Genomic DNA, 26,156 nt, shown 5'->3' with positions numbered 1-26,156 from the left:
GATTGGAGCCAAGGCAAGGCATAGGTAAGAGTCACCAGACAGAATGGGACGATATCCCTTTTGCTCTCTGTTCATCTCGTTGATCTGCTACTTTTAGAGGGCTAAAACTGCCTCAGTAAGGAAGTTTTCTGGGGCGCCTGGGTGGCTCAGTCAGTTAAGCATCAGACTTCGGCTCAGGTCATGATTCCACAGTCCATGGGTTTGAGCCCTATGTCAGGCTCAGTGCTAACAGTTCAGGGATTCTGTGTCTCCCTTTCTCTCTGCCTTTCCCCCACTCACACTGTCTTGCTCTCAAAAATAAAAATAAAAAAATAAACAAATAAGGAAGTTTTCTAATTCCTGAAACTCTGTATATTTTAGCTTCAAAACATTATTATTTTGTACTGCTTTGATGGAATTACCACCAAATTCCTCACTTAGATGTATAAAAGACATCTCATGTATAAAAGACATCTCAACCCAGACATGCCCCCAGCGGCCCCACCTACTGCCTTCACAGTCTTTCAGCAACAAATGACTCCACTGGTCCACTGGCTCCAGCAAGTCACCTCAAAATCACCCTTGACTGCTCAGTAGCGCCCCTCTCTTTCTCTCTTGACTTCACATCTGAACAAAGAGTGGACATTGTCCATTCCATTTTCAGAACCCAACCCAAATCTAATCAGTTTTTACCACTTTTGCTACCACTGCCCAGGCCCGGGCCTCTGTTATCTATCTCATCTAAATTTCCTGCCATGGACTTTTAACTGGTGTCCCTACTTCTTTCTTTGCCCTCAATTCAGTCTATTCTTAGCAAGCACATAGCGATGCTACTCAAATGGGAGTCAGAGCATGTCACTCCGATGCTCAAAACCTGCAAAGCCTTCTTACTCCCAGAGAGTCAAAGCAAAACCTGTTCAAGGGCCCTCCCAGACCCATAGGACCTGAGATTTCTTTCTTCCCTAGCCTCATCGCCTCCTTCTCCTCCTCCTCCTTGGTCACACCAGCTTCCTGGCTATTCCTCTAAGAAGCCAGCTCACTTCTTCTTTAGAGTCTTGTTCCTATTTATTTCTGGGTTCAGAGCTATGCTGCCAAGGGCAAAGTCTGATAAAATCTGAGTTTCAAAGAAATTAAGACACTATAAAGGAAGCATCATAGGATGACAATCTGCTTAAAAGCAGTAGAGCAGTGCTTAGAATGGTGGTGTGTGTTCTGTGAAGACATAATTTTTCAAGATGAAGAAGAAAAGGTGGAAAGAAAGAAGAAGAATTAGAAGACTCTTAGATTACCCTTTTCAAGTTTTTGATCTCAAGACAGAGACCGGTCTTTAGGAACTCAAGAGGCAATTTATAGTGGCTATGATTAATAGCAGTTCACATTTACGACCCAATTAAAATGTTCCCACTTTTTCAGAACATTGAGAGAATGACTATTTGAGATTGTACCAGGAATATAAGCCAACCCAAAATGTGGAAACATTATACTGACATTTTTTAAAAAATATATAATTCTAAAGAAACTTTTCTTAATCTGAAATTGCTATCAATCTGGGAAATTATGTCATCATTTAGGACATGCTATTACAAAAGACTATGAGATATAGAAATAACTAATCGAAAAACTACAAAAGATCTAGTCTTAACCTAGGAAAACTTAGGGCTAAAGCCCAAGTATCCCTAGGCAGCACAATATTCGACAGTATTCTACACTGCTCTAACACAGTGTGTATTTAATCACTATGGGATGGGATATTCCATACTATCCCTTCCATGAACGTCAAGGCAAAAGTTAGGGAACCTACTCCCTGGATTCTTTTTGTGGTGTTTGAGCATGTAGAAAGATACTGAAATTGCTCATGTGAATAGTTTACACATTTCAGGAGTAGTTCTATGCCCGTCTCATTTTAAAGATCAAATGTGAGGGTGGCAGCAGTGGGGTCTAAACATGGGTCTCAATGGTCTGTACTAATCCAGTTGGGTAACTTACCTTTTCCAAAGTCACCTCAGTCTCAGCAGCATGAGTCCTTTTCAGCTCCATCTTCATCTTTTCCGACTCGGCCTTCAGTTTATAGACAACAGTCTCGTGATCCCTTGCAGCCTTTTGCTTCTCCTCTTCTCGAAGAAGACCGAGCTCTACCAGCTGCTGTTTCCGCTGTGAGTTCACATGAATCAGCTCTTCTCTCAACTTGTGAACTTGAGCTTCCATGTCTGCAATAACCTTATTTTAAAAAATGAAAAATGGGCAGAGGATATGAATCGGAAAATCATAAAAGAAGAGTCACAAAAGGTTAATAAACATACAAAAAGGTTTCTTTCCTTCCTTCCCTCTCTCTCCCTCCTTCCCTTCATCTCTTATTCTCCCATCCCATGCCATTCCCTCTTAGCTTAGACATACATGCTACCTAGAACATTTTACCATATACAATGTAATTTTGTTTCAAATATGTATGTAAATGGAATATTACATGTGTTCTTCTGCAACTTGGTTTTTCAATATTCAACATTATGTTCCAAAGATTCATCTAGTACTTGCTATGGTATTTTTTTTTAAAGTTTATTTATTTATTTTGAGAGCACGCGAGAGGGAGAGAGTGAGCGAGCGAGCTCACATACAAGCAGGGGAGAGGCAGAGAGAGAGAATCACAAACAGGCTCCATGCTGTCAGTGCAGAGCCCCACACAGGGCTCAGTCCCAGGAGATCATGACCTGAACCAAAATCACGAGTCAGACACTTAACCAACTGAGCCACCCAGGTGCCCCTGTACTTCTGTTTTTATTTCATTGATGTCTACTCTGATTTCATGATGTCTGGTATTCTATGTTCTTGGGTTTATTTTATATTCCTCCTCCTCATTTCTTATTTTCAGTATTTAACTGATTTATTTTTATACTTTTTTCTTCACTGATTTATAAACTTAAGACTATAAATAACCCTCCAACTATTGCTTAAGTTTAATCTCTTAGGTGTAGATATATGGGATTTTCATTGTCATTTAGCTCAAACATTTTTAACTTCCATTATTATTTCCTTCTTTGACTTATAAACCATTCAGAAGCATGTTTCTTAATTTCCAAACATACAGGGTATATCAGTTTCCTGAGGCTGCCATTAACAAAGTACCATAAACTGAGTGGCTTAATATAACAGACACCTGTTCTCTCACAGTTCTAGAGACTGGTAGTCTGAAATCAAGGTGTTGGCAGGGTGGATTCCTTCCGGAGGCTCAGAGGGAAAATCTGTTCCATGTCTCTCTTCCAGCTTCTGGTTTTGCTGGCGATCTTCAATGTTCCTTGGCTTATAGACGCATCACTCCAATCTTGGCTCCATCTTCACATGGCTTCCTTGTGTGTCTGTGTCCCTGGGTCCAAATTTTCCTCTTATGTTAAGGACATCAATCATTTGGGCCTTCAGGATGTGATTAATGCCTTTATAAAACGGGGTTCGTGCCTTTTAAAAAGAGACTCAGAGGTCTCTTTCCCCTTCCACTATGTGAGGACGCAGTGAGAAGGCGCCAGCAGTGAGCCAGGAAGAGGGTCCTTATCAGAACAGAACCACGCTGGTGCCTTGTTCTTCAACTTCCAGCCTCCAGAACTGGAATAGGTGAATTTCTGCTGCATATAGCCCACCCAGCCTGTGATATGTTCTTATAGTAGTCAAACAGACTAAGACATGGAGTCTGAGAGAAAGAGACATGCGAAGATTGTATACAAATTGTTTGACTTGAAAGCCTTTGTTTTTTTTTTAAATCACATATGATACTTTATCAAAGTTGTAAGAATTTTTTGTAGAGAATGCCACTGCTTGTATTTTATTAATTTATTCTTATTGTATACCCCTAACATCTAATTTTCACTACGATTAGTACAAAGTTAATCCCAAAGTCACAAGGTCATAAGGTCTTTACAAAAAATAAAAAACGAGCAAAATAAGTTAGCTTTCCAAAACCACTGACACCACCCCAAATTGAATTTAAGTCTTTGTCAATGTAGTTTCTTTCTTTTTATTTTTTTAAAGTTTATTTATTTATTTTGAGGGAGGGAGGGAGGGAGAGGGAGAGAGAGAGAAAGAGAGAGAGAAAGTTTGAGCCAGGAAGGGGCAGAGAGAGAGGAAGCGAAAAAATCTTTAGCAGGCTCCATGCTGTTGGTGCAGAGCCCACGGCGGGGCTTGATCTCACAAACCATGAGGTCATGATCTGAGTGTAAATCAAAGTTCGGTGCTTAACTGAGCCACCCGGGTGTCCCCATAAAAATATCTTCAATGGTATCATCACTGTTTAGGTACTGTTCCAACTTTTCCTATATCTAATTTTATGTCTTCATCCCCTTTTATATAGTATATTTGTCACTTTCAGTGGCTCTTTGATATTTCATCATGGCAGTATGTTGTCATTTACTTAGTCATATTATTTTTGGATATTTGGCTTATTTCCAATTAGTCATTATTACATATGAGACACCTATGAATAAATTACAATGCTCTTTTGCTTTTGGATTATACTATCAAATTATTTTGTCAACAGATAAGAATAATTTTCTTTTTTCCAAATTGCTCTACAGAAACACTGAGTCCATTACTAGCATGAACAACGGCGTATACGTGAGCCTGTCTCTCCACCACCCAGCCACTGATGCACTTCAGAATTCTGTGTATTTTTATTAGTTGACTAGGAATGCGATGAGAACATAAGGCGGGCATTTGGAATTGCTGGCACGTTGATATGCACTAGCTCCAGTCCAATGATGATTTTCAAACAGAAAAACTATACTGAAAAATGAATCAACTAATTATGGGAGAAATAAACATTAACAGAAAGAACTTAGTGCTGAAGCCTCCTGTGGGGTATTTAATATTTCAGCCCTTAGCATGTGCTGATAACTCGAGTGATGGAACTGCCAAGATCAGTCTGGAATAGATGTGCTCATTTTTCTTTACTCTTATAAATAGTGAGCTATCAAACTTCATCAACCTGACTGATAGAAAACAGGAGAATTTCAAACACATTTAACAAATGAATAAAGGTTGTTATCTGTCTATAGGGGACACACCATAAGGACAATTTTTAATCAAGCTGATTTCAACTGACGGTGAAAAACATACAGACAGACGAGGAAACATGGAAATAACTAAATGTCCCTCAACAGATAACGGGGATAAGCAAAATGGGGCCTGTATGTACGATGCATTATTCCTCAGCCTAAAGAAGGAAGGAAATCCTGCCTTATATGACAGCATGGGTGAACCTGAAGGACATTAACTCAGTGAAATAAGCCAGTCACAAAAGACAAATGCTGTGCGGTTCCACTTACAGGAGATACTTAGAGGAGTCACAATCACAGAGACAGAAAGCAGAATGGTGGTTGCTGGGGGGAGGGGCGGGGGCAGAGTTGCAGTGTTACACGATGGAGTTATGGATGGATGTGGTGATGGCTACACAACAGTGTGGATGTATTTAATATCACTGAGCTACACACATAAAAGTGGTGACAATGGTAAATTTTACATGATGTATATTTCACCACAATAGAAAAGTGAACTAAAAGAAAACCAAACACCAAACATATACACCAATTTCCTTAGAAGCTAAAGACTTTTTTTTAATGTTTATTTATTTTTGAGAGAGAAGAGAGCGCATATGCCCATGGGTGTGAGTGGGGGAGGGACAGAGAGAGAGAAAGAGACAGAGGATCCAAAGCAGGTTCTGTGCTGACAGCAGAGAGCCTGACACGGGGCTCAAACTCATCACCTGATGATGAACTCATGACTCAGATTGTGACCTGAGCCAAAGTAAGACACTTAACCTAATGAGCCACCCAGGCGCCCCAGAAAGCTAATGACTCTTCAAACTACTCTGAATCTGACGAGTTCTGGCAAGAGCAGTGAGAAGCTGAAACACCATATAAATGAATTATAGATTGCCAGGATTATCATCAAAGCAGTCCCACAAAAATTCAAAAATGCATTTTATGAAAGCAAAATGTAACTAAGTCGAGAACACGTTCATGGTTAAGAAAGAATCATTTGGACTATCTTGAAAATTCAAAAATTATTCTATAGGTACTCTTGGAATAAAGACACATTCATAAGTTATTGAGGTATGAGGTTATCTTTGTACTGTCACAGAAAGATTATAAGCAATCACCACCAAGAGCTGAAATATTTCCAATGTGCTACTCTTTAATTTGTAAGTACATGTAATTCGCCATTTGTTAGGGTCTGTGATGTGGAAACCACTATAAGTGACTTCTAGAAAAAAAATTACCTTATAGAGTTTAGACTATAGTAAATAAACTACACATACATGTGCGCTCACGCATGCGTGCGTGCGCGCGCACACGCACACACACACACACACACCATAGAGCCATAAGAGTAGACAATGTGTCACAAACGTTCAAAAGAGAGAGCCCTTACTTTGAGCTAAGAAGAATTTGAGCTAAGAAAATCGGAATAAAACTGAATGCATCTGAGATGCACCTTAAGAGATAAATTAGCACCATTTGGGAACAGGTATATATACAGGACATTTCAGGAAGAAAGAAATGAGTTGCATGGAAGAAGAAAAACAGAGCATCAGAGAGGAACAGGAGAAACTCAGAAAAGAGAGACTTGCTACAGATAGTAAAGATCTTAAACTATGGGTTAGAAATCAAGGCATTGAAGGATCAATGAGATACCTAAATTGGATGTTGGAAACGAGTCAATGGGGATAGTAAGCCAAGCAATACCACTGCATTGGTATTAAGAAAAACTAACCTAGAGGTAGTTTGTATCATGGGGTAGACACCCCAAGACATGGGAAGGTCAGCAGTAGCAGAAAGAGCAGAACGGATGGGAGTACAATTTTAGAAGTAGAATTAAAACGGCTAGGGGGGGAGGCACGTGGGTGGTGCAGTGGGTTAAGTGCCTGACTCTTGATCTCAGCTCAGGTCATCATCTCATGGTTCATGGGTTTGAGCCCCACACAAGGCTGTGCGTGGATGGCACGGAGCCTGCTTGGGATTCTGTCTCTCCTTCTTTCTGCCCCTCCCCCACTGGTGCTCTCTCAAAATAAATAAATAAATAAATAAACATTTTTTAAAAAGGGATAAACAACTAAATGCATGTGGAAGGCAAGGAAGAGAGAGGAATATTGGGGACTCAGGGTGGCTACCTCAGGCAGTTTGGCAGAATAGATATTCTGAGAGACCCTCATGAGATGAAACAACTAGATTCTAGCTAAAATACAATGTTTTCTTTCTTTGCTCATAGGAAGTAAGAGAAAACTCCAAAAGAAAAAAAACAAAACAAAAACCACACACTATAAAACTGCATGTGCCAAAAGGCAATGCATCTTTGGGGACAAATGTCTTTTATTAGCATTGTAGCTTCTGGGGTGAGGAATATGGGAGCTGAACATGAGTGCATGGAATTACGTCAGGGAGCCTGGACCAGGACTAAAGTGGTTCCAGGTCCATAGTGTTATTTACTCCTGCCTGAAACTAAAACAGATTCCCTCTGGAAAAAAGTTTCTTCAGTTTAATGTCTCCAAGTTTTCCTTTAATTAAGGTAAACCAAAAATGAGCTCATAATTAGAAAATTACTAAATCCAGAAAAAAAAACACCATTGGTAAGAGTTGGCAAAAACAGACTGCAACTGGCAAGCACTTCAAATACGAGAATTATCAGGAAAAATAAGATAAAATAACATGAGTTAAATGTTTTAAAAAAACAAAAGAGAAAACATTAAAAAAAATTTTTATTTTTTTAATGTGTTTTAATTTTTATTTATTTTTGAGAGTCAGAGAGAGAGACAGCGTGAGCAAGGGAGGGTCAGAGAGAGAGGGAGACACAGAATATGAAGCAGCCTCCAGGCTCTGAGCTGTCAGCACAGAACCTGACACGGAGCTCGAACCCACGAACTGCGAGATCATGACCTGAGCCGAAGCTGGATGCTTAACCGACTGAGCCACCCAGGCGCCCCTAAAAATTTTTTTAAAGGGGTGCCTGGGTGGCTCAGTTAGTTAAGCATTTGATTCTTGATATTGGCTCAGGTCATGGTCTTGTGTTTGGGGAGATCCAGCCCCATGTGGGGCTCTGCACTGATAGCGGGAAGGCTGCTTGGGATTCTTTCTCTGTCCCTCCCCTGATTTCCCCTTCTTTCTTTCCCTCTCTCAAAATAAAGAAATAAACACTAAAAAAATTTTTTTAAAAAGATGGGATCACAAAATGAGTAGGTCAGAACGGACAAAGCAAAAATTACCATATTTGAGAAAGAATCAAATATAATTTCCAAAAATAAGTTTTTGAATAAAAGGATAGATGAGTTAAGGCAGTTTAAACAGAGCAGAAGCAACAAAGTAATGAAACAGAAGAGAGATCTTAATAAATTACTTAGAACACAACACATTAATATCAGAAGATCATAACTATAAGTGAGATGCTTAAAGCTATGGAAGGTAAAATAAAAATATCTAATATATGTCTGGAGATCCAGAAAGAGGGGACAGAAAAGTGAAGATAGGGAGGATATGCAAAAATGACTGAGAATTTTCCAGAACTGAGGAAAAACAAGAATCTACAGAATTAGCAGAATAAATATCAAACACGATGGAAAAGGAAGAAGGAAGGAAGGTAGGAAGGAAGGAAGGGTTTCACATCTATATATGTGAAATATATATATTCACCTATATAGTGAAATACATATCACTATATAGGTGATGAAATGGCAAAACACAAAAGACAAACTTATAAGGAGGCAAAGTGAGGGAAAAACAGAATATATTCAGTAAATGACATCCCAGTAGCAACAAATACACCAAACACTCATATTTTGGGTTCTAGACTGATCCCCAGGAAAAGGAAACAGTGGCCCTTCGATGTATGACTGATTCTAAGAATGAGCAGGAAATATGAGATGAACCAGAGCACCTTGCTATGCTAGTAGTAAGGAAGTGCTCCTTGAGGAGAGCATCATAAAGATACAAGGAAACAAATGAAAGAGTTCCTGATGGCCGAAGCTGGAACAATTTGAGAAAAAAAAAAAAAAAGATTGATTATATTTCAAAGAATAAAATAAATACTCATATAAATGATTTAATAAATTAATAAATGGGGGAGAAGAAACAAATCTTCCTTGCAGAGGTATTCCAAATTGCAATGAAAGGCATTTTACAAATTCCTAATGGGCACTCCTCAAAACTGTTAGGGTCATTAAAAGTAAGGAAAATCTGGCAAACTATCACAGCAAAGGAGACTAAGGAAAGATGACAACTAAATGTAATGTGATATTCTAGGTAGGATTTTGTAACCAAAAAAGGGACATTAGGTAAAAACTAACCAAATCTGAATAAGCTACATATTTTTAGTTAATGATGCACATCAACATTGGTGTGTAATTTAAACAATTATTAGAATCATACTACTATAAGATGTTAATGATAGGGTAAATTGGGTGCAAGGTATATGGGAAAACTTTATACTATCTTCTCAATATCTTTGTAAATTTTATTTTAAAAATAAGGGCAAGTGGGGCACCTGGGTGGCTCAGCTGGTCAAGCCTCCAACTCTTGATTTCAGTTCATATCATGATCTCACGGTTTGTGAGTTCAAGTCCCACAGTGGGCTCTATGCTGACAGCACAGAGCCTGCTTAGGATTCTCTCTCTCCCTCTCTCTGCCCCTCCCCCACTTGCACATAGTCTCCCTCTCTCAAAATAAATGAAGTCATTTAAAAAAATAAATAAGGGCAAGAAAGAGGCATAGAAAAAAGTGGAAAAGATTAAAAAAGTAAACTCTATAAATAATGACAATAAATGTAGGGGCACCTGGGTGTCTCAGTTGGTTAAGCGTCTAACTTAGGTTCAGGTCATGATCTCATAGCTCATGAGTTCGAGCCCCACGTCAGGCTCTGTGGTGACATCTTGGAGCCAGGAGCTGGCTTCAGATTTTGTGTGTGTCTCTCTCTGCTCCTCCCCACTCATGCTCTGTCTCAAAAATAAACATTAAAAACCTTTTTAAAAATGCCAGAGCTGAGCCTTGATGAGCTTGACATTTAAATAAATAATAATTATTATTATAATAAATGTAAATGGACAAAAATTATTAGTTAAAAGAGTATAACAGTTTAGACATTTAAACAAATCAAAATTCATTTTGACATTCAGGCGCAATGTCAATTTTTTATAAGACATACTGAAAACATGAAGAAACTGAAACTGAGGAAATGGAAAAAGTTATGTGAGTAAAATGTTAACCAAAGGCACTCTCAAAAGAGAGTATCATTAAATACTTTTAAAAATTTTATTCGTCGGGAAGAAAAAATTTTATTCATCAGCGAGATGATTGCAATTAAATTAGGAGCCATGACAAAAATAGCAACAATAAAACTAAAACAATTTCCAAATACTTCAAAGTTTTAAACATACACTTTAAATAATTCATGGCTCAAAACAAATTTAAGATAAAAATTAAAGTACTTAGAATCTGGAAGAAGATTCAAGACTTTTTTTTTTATATTTGTACTATTTTAAATGGGAATGAGGGGGTTAGTGTCAACAGTCATGAGTTCATGGGAGATATTTTCTTGTATCTATTTTTGTGACTTTTAAATTGATTGATTTTGGGGCACCTGGGTGGCTCAGTCTGTTAAGCATCCAACTTCAGCTCGGGGCATGATCGCAGTTTGTGGGTTCAAGTCCCACACTGGGCTCTCTGCTGTCAGCATGGAGCCCAGAGCCTGCTTGGGATCCTCTGTCTCCCTCTCTCTCTGCTTCTCCCCTGCTCACACATGCTCTCTGTCTCTCTCTCTTTAAAATAAATAAACATTAAAAATTTTTTTAATTCACTGATGTTAATATATTTCCTAATCAAAAATAAATTCATACCATTTAAATAAAAATTCTTAGAAATGACTGATAATGAAAGTATTACTTGTGAAATCCTGAAGGATGAAGGTGAAGTGAAGGCAATATGTAGCCATAATGTGTTATTTATTTTTAAAAGGCTAACTGTTAATAAAAAAGGCCAGTTTAAGAAATAAGATAGAATAATTTCTGGTAATACTGATGAAGGAAACAGGAAAGAAGACACAACTAAATAATATTAGAGCTGAAAATAAAGCTATGGCAATATTACCTAGAAAAAAAAAGAGATAATAACTAATACCAAAAAGTTTTTAAAAATTACCACAAATCTATGAGAGATTAAAGAGATAAGATCATACCATAAAAATATTATGCCAAGGGGCACATGGCTGGCTCAGTCAGTTAAGCGCCTGACTCTCACATGTCGCGAGACTGTGCCCCACATCAAGTTCCGTGTTAACAGTGCAGAACCTGCTTGGGATTCTCTGTCCCCCGTCTCCCTCTCTGCCCCTCCTCCATTTGTGCACTCTCTTTCTCAAAAAAAAAAACCAAAAAAAACAAAAAAACAAAAAAATGATTTAAAAAGATTAGGAAAGCCTGGATGGCTTAGTTGGTTAAGCATCTGACTTTAGCTTAGGTCATGGGCTCATGGTTCCTGGGTTCTAGCCCCATATTGGGTTCTGTGCTGGTGGGTGCAGAGCCTAATTGGGATTCTCTCTTTCCCTCTCTCTCTCTGCCCCTCTCACTCTGTATCTCTGTCTCTTAAAATAAACTTTAAAAAATGGAAATAAAAATAAAAATGAAAGATTATGCCAATAATTGGAGAACCAAGGTGAAATAGATTCCTAGGAAAACATAAAATGCCAAAAAGAAGAAATAAAACAATCTAATTAGATAAATTGAAAGAACAGTGAAAAATCTTCCTACAAAGAAAACACTAAGTTTAGATAGTTTCACAGGTAAATTCTAAAAAACTCTCCCAGAAGACAGATCATCCTAGCCTTTTATAATCTCTTGCAGAGAATAGAGAAATGTACTCTCAAACTGTTTCAGAAGTTATAATACTGATAACAAAGGATGAAAAAGAATATGAAGAGACACAAAAATTATAGGTCAACTCATTCATGAACAGACATAAAATCCTAAACAAATTATTAGCAAACCAAGTCTAGTAATGTTTACAAATATGTTATTGCCAAGTTGTAAAGAATACAAGGGCAGTTTAACATTTCTCAAAATCTGTGAGTGCCAATAAATTATCAAATTTAAATAAAAAGGAAAAATTCATAAACTATAAAAATTTACCAGTACTGGCTTAAAACCTGGAAAATGTGAATCATCCTGCAACAATTAGAAAAATTTAAGTAGTAGTCAAAAATCTTTCCAGAAATGAAATATCAAGCCCAGATGGCTCTACTGGCCAGATCTACCAAATTTTTAAGAAACAAATAATTCACTCTTAGATGAATTCTTTCAGGGAATAGAAAAAAGATTATGCAGCAACTCAATTTGTGAGGCTAGCATAACATCAATTAAAAAATTCTAAAACAGAAAACTTCAGGTCAATCACTCTCAAAAATCATTAGCAAGTTGAAGCCAGCATTAATATATCATTTGAAAACTGGATGGGACATAATGTTGGCGTAATGGTAAAAAATAACCTATGATATGATCTTTCCATTAATGTATTAAAAGAAAAGAGCCTATGATTATCTTAATTAACAGAAAAAACATTTGAAAAAACGTCCATGACAGAAACTCTTGGCCAAATAGGAATTGAAGAGACCATTTTTTTTAAAGTTTATTTATTTTTGAAAGAGAGAGAGAGAACAAGCAGGGGAGGGCAGAGAGAGAGGAAGAGGATCCCAAGGCAGGCTCTGCACTGTCAGTAAAGAGCCTGACATGGGCCTCAATGTCACGAGCCATGCGATCATGACCTGAGCCAAAATAAAGAGTCAGACGCTTGACCAAGTAAGCCACCCAGGTGCCCCAGAAGAGACCATTCTTAACCAGATGAAAGATATTTATCAAAAATGTGGCAAATTTTATTCATTATTTATTGTTCAGGAAGAAGAAAAAGAAATCAGGAAGAAGAAAAGATGTCTACCACTACTTACATTCATAATTGTATGATAAGGAAAAAAAAAAGGAAAACAAACTGTCTTCAGTCATGAAAGTTATGATCGTCTAGAGAGACAATGTGAACTGAATGTACAAATCATTAGGAATAATAAGAGAGTTTAAAAAGGTATTTGAATTAAAGATCTGTGTTTAAAAATTATCTGTGATCCTTATATGCCAGCACAAAAATTATAAACACATGGATAGCTATAACAAACATAAGATTCTCAGAAATAAGTCTACCAAAAGATGTGCAAAATTCTAGAGAAAAAATTATAAGCCTTTTTATAAGACATTAAAGAAGGTCTAGATAACAGAAATATACCATGGGGATGGAAAGCCTCCCCAACAGTTCTCCCCAAATTTATAGCATCAATGCAAATCCAATTAAAATTTTAACTTGACAAGCTGAACCTAAAATGTACAGGAGGAAAAGAATCCCCTGATATTCTCCAAGAACAAGTGGCCTGTCACTCCATAGATCAGGGCCTAGAATAATGTTACAGAAATTAATACAGGATAGTATTATCATAAAGAACAGGAAAATTTGACTAATGGAACATAAGACTGAACCTAGAAACAAGGTCACATTGGATGGAACTGGTATTGCACTTTTCTTAAAAAAGTTTTATTTTTTAAATATTTATTTCTTTATTTTATTGAGAGAGAGAGAGAGAGAATGTGAGCAGAGCAGGGACAGAGGAAGAGAGAGAGAATTCCAAGCAGGCTCTGTGCTAACAGCACAGAGCCCTGATGTAGGGCTCGATCTCATGACCTTGGGATCATAACCTGAGATGAAATCAAGAGTCAGAGGCTCAACCAACTGAGCCACCCAGGTGCCCCACTGGTATTACACTTTTGGAGGGCAATGATAAACTAGTTTCAAAACTATGCTAAGACAGTAAGTTACTCCTATGGGAAAGAATGAAATCAGGAGCACTTGGGTGGCTCAGTCAGTTAAGTGTCCGACTCTTAGCTTCAGCTCGGGCCATGATCTCGCGGTGCATGGGTTCAAGCCCCATATCGGGCTCTGCACTGATGGTGCAGAGCTTGCTTGGGATTCCCTCTTTCTCTCTCTCTGCCCCTTTTATACTCTGTCTCTCTCTCTCTCTCAAAATAAATAAACAAACTTTAAAAAATTAAAAAAAAAAAAGAAATCAGGTCCCTACCTTACATAATAGACAAAAATCAATTCTCTCCACTCCCAAGTATATACTCAAGACAAATCAGGCATATCTTTGCACAAAAACTTGTACATGAATGTTGACAGCAGCATTATTAATAACAGCCAAAGAGTAGACAAACTGTCCATCAACTGATGAATGAACAAATATAGTATAGATAAACAATGGAATATTATTCAGCAATAAAAAGGAATGGAGAGCTAATATAGGCTGTGACATGAATGAGCCTTGAAAACATAACAAATGAAAAAAGCTAGTCACAAAAGACCACATACTGTATGATTCTACTCATAAGAAATAGCCAGAACAAGCAGATGTAGAGAGGCAGAATTTAGATTAGTGGCTGCCTAGGGCTGGACTGTTGTGGGGGAAACAGAGAGTGACTGACTGTTAATAAGTATCTGTTTTGGGGAAGGAAGTGATAAAATGTGCCAAAATTTTGGGGGTGATGATTGCACAACTCTGAGAACCATAATGAAACCCATGCAACTGTATACTTTAAATGGTTGACTTGTATGATGTGGAAATTATATATCAATAAGGCTAATATTTTAAAAACCAATGCATAGTGGATCAGAGACCAAATGTGAAAGATGATGTTTTTAAAAATACGGGGAGGGCTTACTTCAAGGTATGGAAGGATTTCTTAAACATAAATCAAAAGGCATTAACTTGAAAAGATTTATAAGACTATAATATAATTAAGAGCCTTCATTCATCAAAAGACACCATAAAGATAATGAAAATATAAATAAAAACCTAAAAGGGGAGATTTGCAACATATGTAATTAATGAAAGAACAGTATCCAGAATTTGGAAGCATACCAATAAATAAAGAAAAGCAGTCCAATAGAGAAATGAGAAAAAGGTATGATCAAGAACTTTATTATAGGGGTGCCTGGATGGCTTAGTCAATTGAGCATCTGACTTCAGCTCATGTCATGATTTCATGGTTCGTGAGTTCAAGCCCCACATTGGGCTCTGTGCTGACAGCTCAGAAACTGGAGCCTGCTTTGGATTCTGCGTCTCCCTCTCTCTCTACCCTTCCCCCACTTGCGCTGTCTCTCTCTCTTTCTCAAAAATAAGTGAACATTAAAAAATGTTTTTAAATAAATAAATAAAAGAATTTCATTATAAAAGGAAAAAATTTAATGGCAAACAAGTGAAAAGGTGTCCAACTCCACTGGTCATCAGAAAGTGTATATTCATTTCAAAATCACTATATTTGCAAAAATTAAGTAGTCTGATAGTACCAACTGTTGGCAAGGATGTGTATTGATGGCACTCTTACATGCTAATGATACGGGTGCAAAGTGACAAAACCCTGTTGTGAATTAGATTGGCAAGACCTAGAAAAGTTGAACATTTTCATAAGCTGTGTCCCAACATTTTGTAGCAAAACTCTTACACACGTACACCAAGGACATGTTCAAGGATGTGCATGTGGAATTTTAAAAGCTACCGAACTAGAGATGACCCGAATGCGTATCACAAGTAATTGGCTTCATGTCATCTAACGGGGCATTAGAGACAGACAGAAGAGTAAACTGAAACTGCACACAAGAGAATAGAGGACTCTTAAAAATACTGAGAGAAAAATTCAAATCATGGATTACTTATCATATGTACCCATTTTTATAAAGTGCAAAAGTAATCAAAAGCAAAGAATATACTGTTTAGGGAACAGAGATGTGATAACGCTATACTGAAAAAAATGTTAGGTAGCCATCCACACACATTAAAGGCCAATGGCTGCCTCTGGCGCAGACGCCAGGAACAGGGGAGAGGAAGGAGCATCTGGGTAGAGGCAAGGGATTCAGCAGTGTTCTAATTCTTCACTTGGGTGGTCGGTTCCTCATGTTCTCTTTGCGTGCATTAGGGCTTAAATATTATTTATGACATATATTCTTTGTATGTATAAGGCACACAACACAATAAAATATTTTTAATAATGCAGATGTTTTATGCCAAGATGGCAGGGAGAATGCTTCTAACAAATAATTTTGCAAAATGTCATATAGTAATTATTGTTAATATAGTCTTAATTATGGAAACGCACAATCCTCTGACAATTTTTCTTTTTATTGTGGGTTTTTCGTAGGGGACCCTTGATTTCAATTATGTTTTTGAACATCACATTGCTTCATTATTCTCTACCTTTCATTATTACATAGAAAAGTTTAAACTGGTATATTTTCTTTAGAACCATAATAAGAGTTCTAAAATGCACTTTAATTATTCATGGTTAATAGGAAGGCCACCAAACATTATTTACAGTCATATAAAACTGATCCAAATAATTTCTCTTCTTTCATTATGTTAAACCTAATAAATAAATATCTGGATTTAAGCTTACAGATTCAAAGAAAACACACTCTTTTAAGTTATGGCCTTTTAATTTTTTAACACTATTTTATAAATATCAAATACAATAGAATTTTCTATTGTAAACAGGTCCCGTAGAAACTTTAGCATAGCAGAGAATTTAACTTTGTAAGAACGATGCTTTTGTCTCTCAAAGAAAAAAGTACCAGAAAAAATGACAGATGATTAGTGTGTCTAACAAATGAAATACCACAGTTAAATACCAATTAGCGTTGTTCTGAGGCATCACAACTGGCGTGTAAGAAACACCGTGGCTCAGGCAGTAGTGGGGGTAGACAGAATGGATAGATAGGATTAAAAAGAAACAAACAAAGTGATAAAGAGTAAGAGTCTTCAATTCAGAATGGTCTGAGGCAGAGGTGCTCATAAAATGGTGAGTAGTCCCTCAAGGTTAGCTCTTCCTTTGACACAGGCCTCATGTCATTCAAGACTTTTGATCCTTAGGTAGTTCATAGCTCTCTGCTCCGCTATGTCAGTCACTGGTTTGTCCATCTGTGTGTCCATCCATCTAAACATCCACTGCCTCACTGAATTATATTTTAAGGGGCTGACAGGCCACTCTACTAATGAGCCTTCTGTGGCTATTTCTGCAGAGTTATGTGCTCATTCATAAGGAGGTTTACAAAGGAGGTAGAATCCTCAGAAGAAATGGTTTGGGATTGCATTTGAAGAGAAATAAATCAAACAGCTAACTTCCTCCTCACTGGAAATTTCTTCTCACAATGAAAGCGCAGGACCCTGAGAACAGGGGCTCTGACACCATTCCCTGCCTTCCTTCGACCTTCTTTGGCTGGTGACAGAGGTTGGAATGAGGAAGTAGAATGGCATGGAGGTGGATAACGTTTGGTTAGCTATTGTAACTGCTTCATAGAGGCTTCGAGAGCAAGAGGACACAGAATTCGAACACACCTGCATGTCTTACACGAATTATGAGCGTGGAGTGGAAGGGCTGCGACGTGACTGCTTATCTCTGTGGGGTACAGGGAAGAGCCGTGAAACACTGTGTGCACCTTCATCATTTCAAGGAAGTTACACATAAATGCCACAGGAATGAAAACCTCACAGATAGGTAAAGGCTTGAAGAAAATGACCATCTAATTTCTTGGCTGGTAACATCATGCAGAAAAGGTCAGAGTACGCCATACCTTGCAGTTAAGCGGCCTTGAGAGATTATGTTTTTTCATCTTTTATTCACTTGGTCCTTTCCATTTTAGCTCATGCAGGAAGCACTGGAGCAATTGGTCTGTACGGCAGGTAGACTTGAGACAATTAACTCATTGTCACTGTCACAGATTGCAAGCACTGAGTACACCCTGCTAAGGAGAGTAAGTTGCTGCACTTAAAATACTTCAATCTTTCTTTGAAGATTTTGAAAACATCTCATGACCATAAAATAATTCAAGGTCATTATAATAAATACCAACTGGCATTGTCAAGAACATAAATGTATGCACTTTAAGATATTGGGGTTAATCTATGGTGACCAGATGGATATTCTAGGAGTAATCTTGGAAAAAATATCCTTGCTGTCTGCTATTTACTTTTATGAAACATATACATAGGAGTTCATTGTAGAATGACTTAGCTTTATTTTTTCTGTCATATTCCTATTTTAAATGTGTTTTTTAAAATATAACACCCATCATTTAAAAATTTTTATTTATTTATTTTGAGAGAGAGCGAGAGAAAAAGAGAGAGAGCACAAGCAGGGGAGGGGCAGAGAGAGAGGGAGAGAGAGAACCTCAAGCAGGCTCCGCTCTGTCAGCACAGAGCCCAGTGTAGGGCTAGATTCCACAAACCATGAGATGGTGACCTGAGCCGAAATCAGGACGACTCTTTGTTAGTTATGATATTTAATCTAATATATAATACCTTTATTATTAGTTTATGTTATTTATTTTTAGTATCAACTATTAATTTTTAAACAGTGGCTTTCTTTCTGTTTGGTTATTGATCACTCTTAGGTCTATGTTATTTCTGAAGCTCTTATTCTGCTAGAACTTTCATTTCATCTAAATAAAATGTCCCATTTAGGTTTGTTTCTTTTGTTTTTTTTTTGTTTGTTTTTGTTTTTGTTTTGAGAGAAATAGAGAGTGTGTGCGTGCGAGTGGGAGAGGGACAAGGAGGGGCGGGGCAGAGAGAGAGAAAGAGACAGAGAGACAGAGATTCTTAGGCAGGCTCCATGGCCAGCACAGAGCCCAACACAGGGCTCAGTCTCACCACTGTGAGATCATGACCTAAGCCAAGCTTAAGAGTCAGACACTTAACTGACTGAGCCACCCAGGCACCCTCTCATTTTGTTGGTGGTGTTTTTTTTAATGAAAGGAATAGTTTGAATGAAATAGGCATTTCTGAGATTTATTAAATATATAGAATTGATGTGAAAGTGGATATTCAACTTTCAAGGAAGGACAGCATATATATTAAAAAGTCAATAGTAGAAAATATTAGGAGAATACTGTTGGATCAGTAAAAGTAATGTTTTGTGAAGGTTTAACAAATCTATTTTAGAGAGTTAATTTATATTGTGCATAAAACTGTATGAGATCTTATATTTATTGTTATTTAAAAACTGAAATTCATTGGGATGAGCACTGGGTGTTGTATGTAAGCCAATTTGACAATAAATTGTATTAAAATAATAATAAAAAATAAAACTAAAATTCATATAAATAGTGAAAACAGGAAGCTTATTTTACCATATAATTATATCATATGACATATGATACACCTTTTAACATTTTTTGGAAATCAATGATTTCAGATTAAGCCAAATGTTATAAAATTATTTTATATGAAAGGTAATTTTTAAAAATAAAAGCTGGTATTTTATAGCATTTTTATAGGGCTAAAGCTTTTAAAATGTGCTCCCATATGCCACAGGAAAGACAGGTAGTTGATAAAAGTAGAAAGAAGAAAATTAAGGAATAAAGTTAAAGTCACATAAAAGTTTAGGTAGGGNGATATGTCATTTGCAACTATCTTTTCCCATTCCGTTGGTTGCCTATTAATTTTCTGGGTTGTTTCCTTGGCTGGACAGCACTTTATTTTTAACCTGCTGCATCTAAGCTGCAAACAGAACTTCCTTGAATCATAATGCTGATCTTCTATCAAATGGAAAATACATTTGACATCCCTGAAATGACTGAGAGATATTTAGAACTAAGAGCCAGTAGATGTACCTTCAAATAATTCAAAACTTTCTTGGACATCCAATATGAATGTTTGGTATATTTAAAGAACATCTGTGTTTTTAGACTCCTATTCTATAGTTATTAGGCCTGGTAATTAAAAATAAAATCATTAGGGGGTGCCTGGGTGGCTCAGTCGGTTAAGCGCCCGACTTTGGCTCAGGTCACGATCTCATGGTTCATGGGTTAGAGCCCCGCGTCGGGCTCCATGCTGACAGCTAGCCTGGAGCCTGGAGCCTGCTTCGGATTCTGTGTCTCCCTCTGTCTCTGACCCTCCCCTGCTTACGCTGCTTCTCTCTCTCTCTCTCTCTCTCTCTCAGAAATATACAAAACATTTAAAAAATTAAAATAAATAAAATCGTTAGCCTATTTTGTGGCTCAGGGACAATATCTCCTCTTCAACTTGGAGGCTAGAATACCTCCAAATTGCAAGAGACTAGCTTAGCTCTGGAAGGAATTCTAGACACAAAATTGAAATAAACTGAGGTACTGTTGTTCGCACAGACACTACTAAATTATGTGGTGAAAGAGAGTATGGAGCTTAGAATATAGGAAAGTCAAGAAAAACTTTAATTTGGGTAAAAATTTTAGAACAACAAATATTCAGTCTGGGGATATACTACAAAGGGCTTAAGAAAGGAAATACGTTTTTACCTGCAAAAGAAGAGAGTGTTCTACATAGAGAATTAAAAAAAAGAAAGAAAGAAGGGTAAAATAAAATAATTTTTTAAAAAGCCCTCAGTAATTTACATGCCTATCTGCAGAAAAAAAGCTTCAAAAGAAGTAGAACATGTAATGAATGAGTCACAGGAATTGGCAAACATGAAGGCTGCATTTGTTTTTTTGTAAGTAATGATGATATTGCTAAAAATTTGTAACTGATGTTGAAATTTCTAGTGTTGTTCTAAAAGTACCACCCAAACCATCTATTTGAAAATAGGTCTTGAGGAAAGTGAATAAAAAACCCACAGCAAATTGCTCTTAGTTTAGGTTAAAATTAAAAGGGGAAAAAAAGAGTTCCTAACACATTGACCTATTTTGGAAATTTGCAATGTCGACTAGACATAAAATAATTGTGTATAGGCATTTATTTAAAAAATTAAAGTAAATTATCAGCAGCACAATATATAAATGTTTATTTTCTGGACTCACATGAAATTATAAGAGTGGAAACATTCCACTTGAGAATGATTCACTTAAAAAAGACACTATCTATGAACCCCACTTGTAATAATCTCTTGTCGAGAATGCAACATGTAAGTATTCAAAAGCCAAAACAGACGTATGATTCACAACACGTTGGTGCAACGTCAGAGCTAACAAATAGGAGGGACTAAATGTGGGGAAGAGGTTATTTGCAGTATCTAGAAACACTTAAAGCTATTTTCTTGACAGGAAGGAATGACAGGTAACCTATGTGGCCTTGGAAGAAAAATAAAATTCAGGCTGAAGTCTTCTTCACTAGAAACCTTCCCCTATAAAGAATGACATTCAAGTAATTGGAAAGTAGATTTCAATACTGTCTCCACTTACTATACTTCCCCGTCCTGGGAAAACAAAGCTTTGACCTTGATATTCTGCCCGTTTGGCCACTCTCTCCAAACATCCTGTACACACTCAGGTCACAAGAGCCCACACATTATACTAGTGCCATTCAGAAAACACTGATTACTATGCTAACAACCCTATGACTTTTCTAAAGCCAGGTGTTCACAAGTTTGGGCTGCTTCATGAAACAAGAGAAAATCTAGAACACTCGGAAGCACAAATAGTTCACTTGATAACAATGAGCTGATGGAAGAGAAGGGAGCCCTGCCTCCTCTGAGAGTGGATGCTGACTCCGTGACCCCCTCTGTCAGAATGGATGTGGCGCTCCCCCCCTCAGTACTGCTAGCAGCATTTCCTCCCCATAGTGTGTACCTTCTTACACACTGTGCGCCCTTGATGCAACTAATTCTTTAAATATATGCAGAAACTATTACAGATGGATGGCATGATATGCTTTAAATCAGTACCATGTAAACGCCAGAATCACATTTGTAATTTAAGTGTGCAATAAAAACATACAAGCAAGTCAATAATCTGAAACATGATATTGTCATGTCAGCCATCTTTCCCCCCCGACCATCAGATGACAAGTGAAGACACCTAATTAATACTCCTTTCACTAATTGTATAAAATCCTTGACAGATCTAGGTCTAGGGATTTTGAAAGCTCCGGATAAGTATCCAGAAAATCCATCTCTCCAGCAGAGTAGCACCTCCCCAGTCAACTTGACCTATGGGATGGCTTTACTGCTCAGGTGGGCCTCCCCAAGGTATCGTTAAGTGTCAGAATAGTTGTACTGTGTTTACCTTATCATGTCAGAAGAGAGAGGGAGGTTACCTGGCTCCTAATCCAGGAAATCATCCTGTATGATTGTGACATCAACAGTGCAACCCCATGAGAGAGTGAAACTTTAACGTAATGTACTATAATAATCTGTACTTTGTATATGACCTGTTACTTGCTGCCTTTACCTCTCTATTCATTAGATGAATTTACCTAAGGCAAAGCCAATGCAAATAATTACCAAAAAAAAAAAAAAAAGCAATAACTAATTCAATGATGATAATATTTGCCTCTGTTTATAAATATGAAATATATAATTCCTAATTTTTAATAAATTAGCCATTTCACTTTAAAATTACCTAGGGTGCCTCGGTAGCTCAGTCGGTTAAGTGTCCCACTCTTGATTTTGGCTCAGGTCATGATCTCACAGTCGTGAGATTGAGCCCCTTGTTGGGCTCCGTGCTGGGCATGGAGCCTGCTTAAGATTCTCTCTCTCCGTCTCCCCCATGCACAGCGGTTTTCTCTTGCTCTCTCTTGCTCTCAAAATAAATAAAATAACTTTTAATTCTGTTAACATTTATTTTAGCTGAGCTTTGTAAGATGATAAAAAGGTTGTTCCTAAATACATTGAAGTGTATATTCAAAAGGTATAAAAAGTTCTACTTACTCAGTCATCAAAAAGAATGAAATCTTGCCATTTGCAGTGAGGTGAATGGAACTAGAATGTATTATGCTAAGCAAGATAAACCAGTCACAGAAAGACAAATAACCATAGGACTTCACTAATATATGGAATTTAAGAAACAAAACAGATGAACATAGGGGAAGGGAAGGAAAAATAAGATAAAAACAGAGAGGGAGGAAAACCATAAGAGACTCTTAAATACAGAGAACAAACTGAGGGTTGCTGGAGAGGTGTTGGGTGGGGGGGACGAGCTGTATGGGTGATGGGCATTAAGGAGGGCACTTGTTGGGATAAGCACTGGGTATTACATGTAAGTGCTGAATCAGTGAATTGTATTCCTGAAAGCAATACTACACTATATGTTAACTAACTTGAATTTAAATAAAATCTCAGAAGACAAAACATTCCCCCAAAGCGTTAGTAATCAAAACAGTATGATGCTGGCACAAAATGAGATATTGATCAAGAGAACAGAATAGAAAATACAGAAACAGACCCATACAACTATGGTCAATTAATTTATGATAAAGGAGCCAAGAATATACAATGAGGTAAGCACAGTCTCTTCAATAAATGCTGTTGGAAAAACTGGATAGCCACATGCAATAAATAACTAAACAAAACTGGACCACTATCCTATATCACATACAAAAAGAAAAAAAAAAAACCACCCTCAAAATGGACTCCAGATTTAAATGTAAGACCCAAAACCATAAAACTCCTAGAATAAATGTAAGCTCCTAGACAGTGATGTTGGCAATGAGTTTTTGGATTTGACACCAAAAGCAAGGAAAATAAATAAGGGGAACTATACCAGTGTGTTTGTTCCACTCAAGTGGGCTTAAAAAATAATTTTAAAAAATAGTTCTATAATAATTGGCATGCAGACATTAGAAACATGATTCATAACAATGATATAAAAATAAAGACTTCAAATTAATTTATAGAAGGATTTAGACTATCATTTTTAAGAATTTATCCTGCTAGATGTAATGTTAAAGTCTTCTCAACATTGTATTCTTGCATCTGGTAAAACTAGACAGTTACGTAGTCTAACTAAAGTTACACATCTTAGATATTCATACACTCAGCTACAGGCACTCTGATCTTAATACACTTTTAAAACAAATTTAAAAAACAAAAAAGCTACCCAGATCAAGGTCATGCATACCAAGAGATTTGCAAAAATCTTTAAAAAATGCAGGGGTGCCTGGGTAGCTTAGTCAGTTGAGCTTCCAACTCTTGATTTCGGCTCAAGTCATGGTCTCATGGTTTGTGGGATTGAGCCCCTCGTGGGGATTTGCACTGGCAGCGCCGAGCCTGCTTGGGATTCTCTCTCTCTCTCTGCCTCACCCATTTGTGCTCGCACGCTCTCTCTCTCAAAATAAATAAACATAAATTTTTTTTTAATTTTAAAAAAACATAGAAAAACACTGTAAGTAAATTTAGAAATGAGAAAAAAATATTAAGTGTTTCAATCAGCTGAACACTTTTGATAAATACGTAAATTGATTTTTTCCCTAAGTACTAACAGACATCAAATGTATTTTAAGATTGATGGTTTTGTTAATAAAAATGGTTTACATAATTTAACACAGAGCTCTTTGAAAACCACTCTGTGATTAAAAGCTCTGGCCATTTCACTAGCTATAACCTCCACCAGTCAGTATTCACCAAGTTTCCAAGGCCTGTGAAGCCACTGGTAACCTGCTAGCTGCCTGCTGTATGCAGTATACTGAACCAAGTCACTTGACATGTATGAGACAGATGATTTACAAGACTGTTTCCTTTTTTTAAACCTAGAAGGTTCAGAAACTCTCTTCACTCTCTCTCCCACTTAACCTCGAGTACAAGGTTGCACGTGCCCATCCACTCACTGGATCATTCCCTGCTAAGGAAGGGCACACCTAGAAGGGCTTTGGCCAAAAGAGACCTTGCCTCTAAGACAGGCTCACGGCCATGAACTTGGGGCATCTGTCTGACTAAAACCTTTTTGCTACCCTCAACCTCTGATACTTGTTTGCTTTATAATCTGGGATTTGGATTCCTGATGTTCTACGTGTTCCAAAATGAGAGTTACTACAGGTTTCCCCGTAGTGTTTAGATTCTTGATGTAATTACATCCTTTTTATCTCTTGTTTTAACTACCTGGACTCTCAAAGTCCTTCTCATGATCTCTTGGTCTGACTTCATTATTCTAAAACTGACCCACTTGAATTTTTGGGCCTCCCACTACCTTAACCTTAACTTTAATGCCTAGCCATCTGGTCTCCTCCCTCTGCCAAGGCCTAGTATTGAGATCACTGGATTTTTCCTCAGGGCAATTTATTGAGCCTTCTATCCCCCAAAGTGAACCCCAAGAAAGTATAAGAATGAAAATAAATACCTGCAAAGTGTTGACACAGAAATCTATGTTGCTATGGATACAGAACTCTGTTTATGACCATAATTTTATTCTGTGCAGTAGCCAATGAGGAGAGAGAAACTTAGAACTCAGAATGTAATCAAAGAAATCAGAAAGTACACATTACTTTTATTAGCAGAAATTTACATAAAGGGGAGTATGATTTTATTGTGAGATGTCTTGAATGTGGGTATACACCATATACCAATTTCATAAGTCATAAAGGAAGAATGTTTCCCAGTTCTGTATGGTTATAATTGAATGTGTATAATAAAGTAGATGCTGTTAATTAAAATGCTATCCATAATCCAAACGACATCACTTAAATAGCCCTCTGTTTCAATTCTACATTTTAGAAAATTTTTGTGTATGTGTATTCTGTATGCTTCAAAATTTTATAGGCAGCTTCAGAAACTTATCGGAAATCCTTATAACAAATATGTAGGTTTTATCACTTCTATTAAAAATGATAAAATGGGTACTCTAAAAGATTGTATTAATGTATCTACTTTAGTTTAAAAATCTTGCAAGTCGCAATCAGGATTGGCTCCCAGGACCTCTGATTTTCCTCATCTGCTCAATTAGACAGCACTGTTCTAGCTAATTAAATCTCCTAGCCTTAGAGCTCAGGGAAATTTGTACAGAGGTTTAGACTCAAGTGGCTGGGGCACTTTAAACATCTTTTAATTAAAACCTTTAATAACCATTATTAATCTTATTTTAAAAACAGTTGCCAGCTGGATAAATAAAAAAGATTTAACTAACATGCCAATTCTAAAGAAATCTAAAATAACATACGTGGAAAAAAAAGCACAAGATTCTTCCAGATGGAGTGATTTCCCATACGCTGGTGAATTACCTGACTGAAACAGTATCAGTTTATGAAAGTCTGACATTTTGCTTCTCACCTCAAATTTTATTGCATTATGAAATTACATTTCAACAAGACGTTCAAGATTTATTAAGGAAGTCTTGCCTCAATCAGTCTTCTACTTATTTCACTAATATGTCATGCAGCTTCTATTTCTCAGAGCA

General features: G+C 37.1%; 1 protein-coding gene across 5 annotated transcripts in view; it reads right to left on the bottom strand.

The window, feature by feature from the left end:
- Positions 1-26,156, bottom strand: part of CEP112 (centrosomal protein 112) — a 420,942-nt gene that overhangs the window by 158,247 nt on the left and 236,539 nt on the right. For all 5 annotated transcript variants that reach the window (XM_077780421.1, XM_077780423.1, XM_077780424.1 and 2 more), the window contains one exon: positions 1,966-2,196. In XM_077780421.1, coding sequence (XP_077636547.1) covers positions 1,966-2,196 — 231 coding nt within the window. The remainder of the gene's footprint in view (positions 1-1,965; positions 2,197-26,156) is intronic.

This window comes from Crocuta crocuta, unplaced genomic scaffold, assembly GCF_008692635.1.
Source record: "Crocuta crocuta isolate KB4526 unplaced genomic scaffold, BGI_CrCroc_1.0 scaffold288, whole genome shotgun sequence".
Lineage (NCBI taxonomy): Eukaryota > Metazoa > Chordata > Mammalia > Carnivora > Hyaenidae > Crocuta > Crocuta crocuta.
Note: the sequence above shows the minus strand (reverse complement) of the source record. Positions and strands in the feature narration are given on the sequence as shown.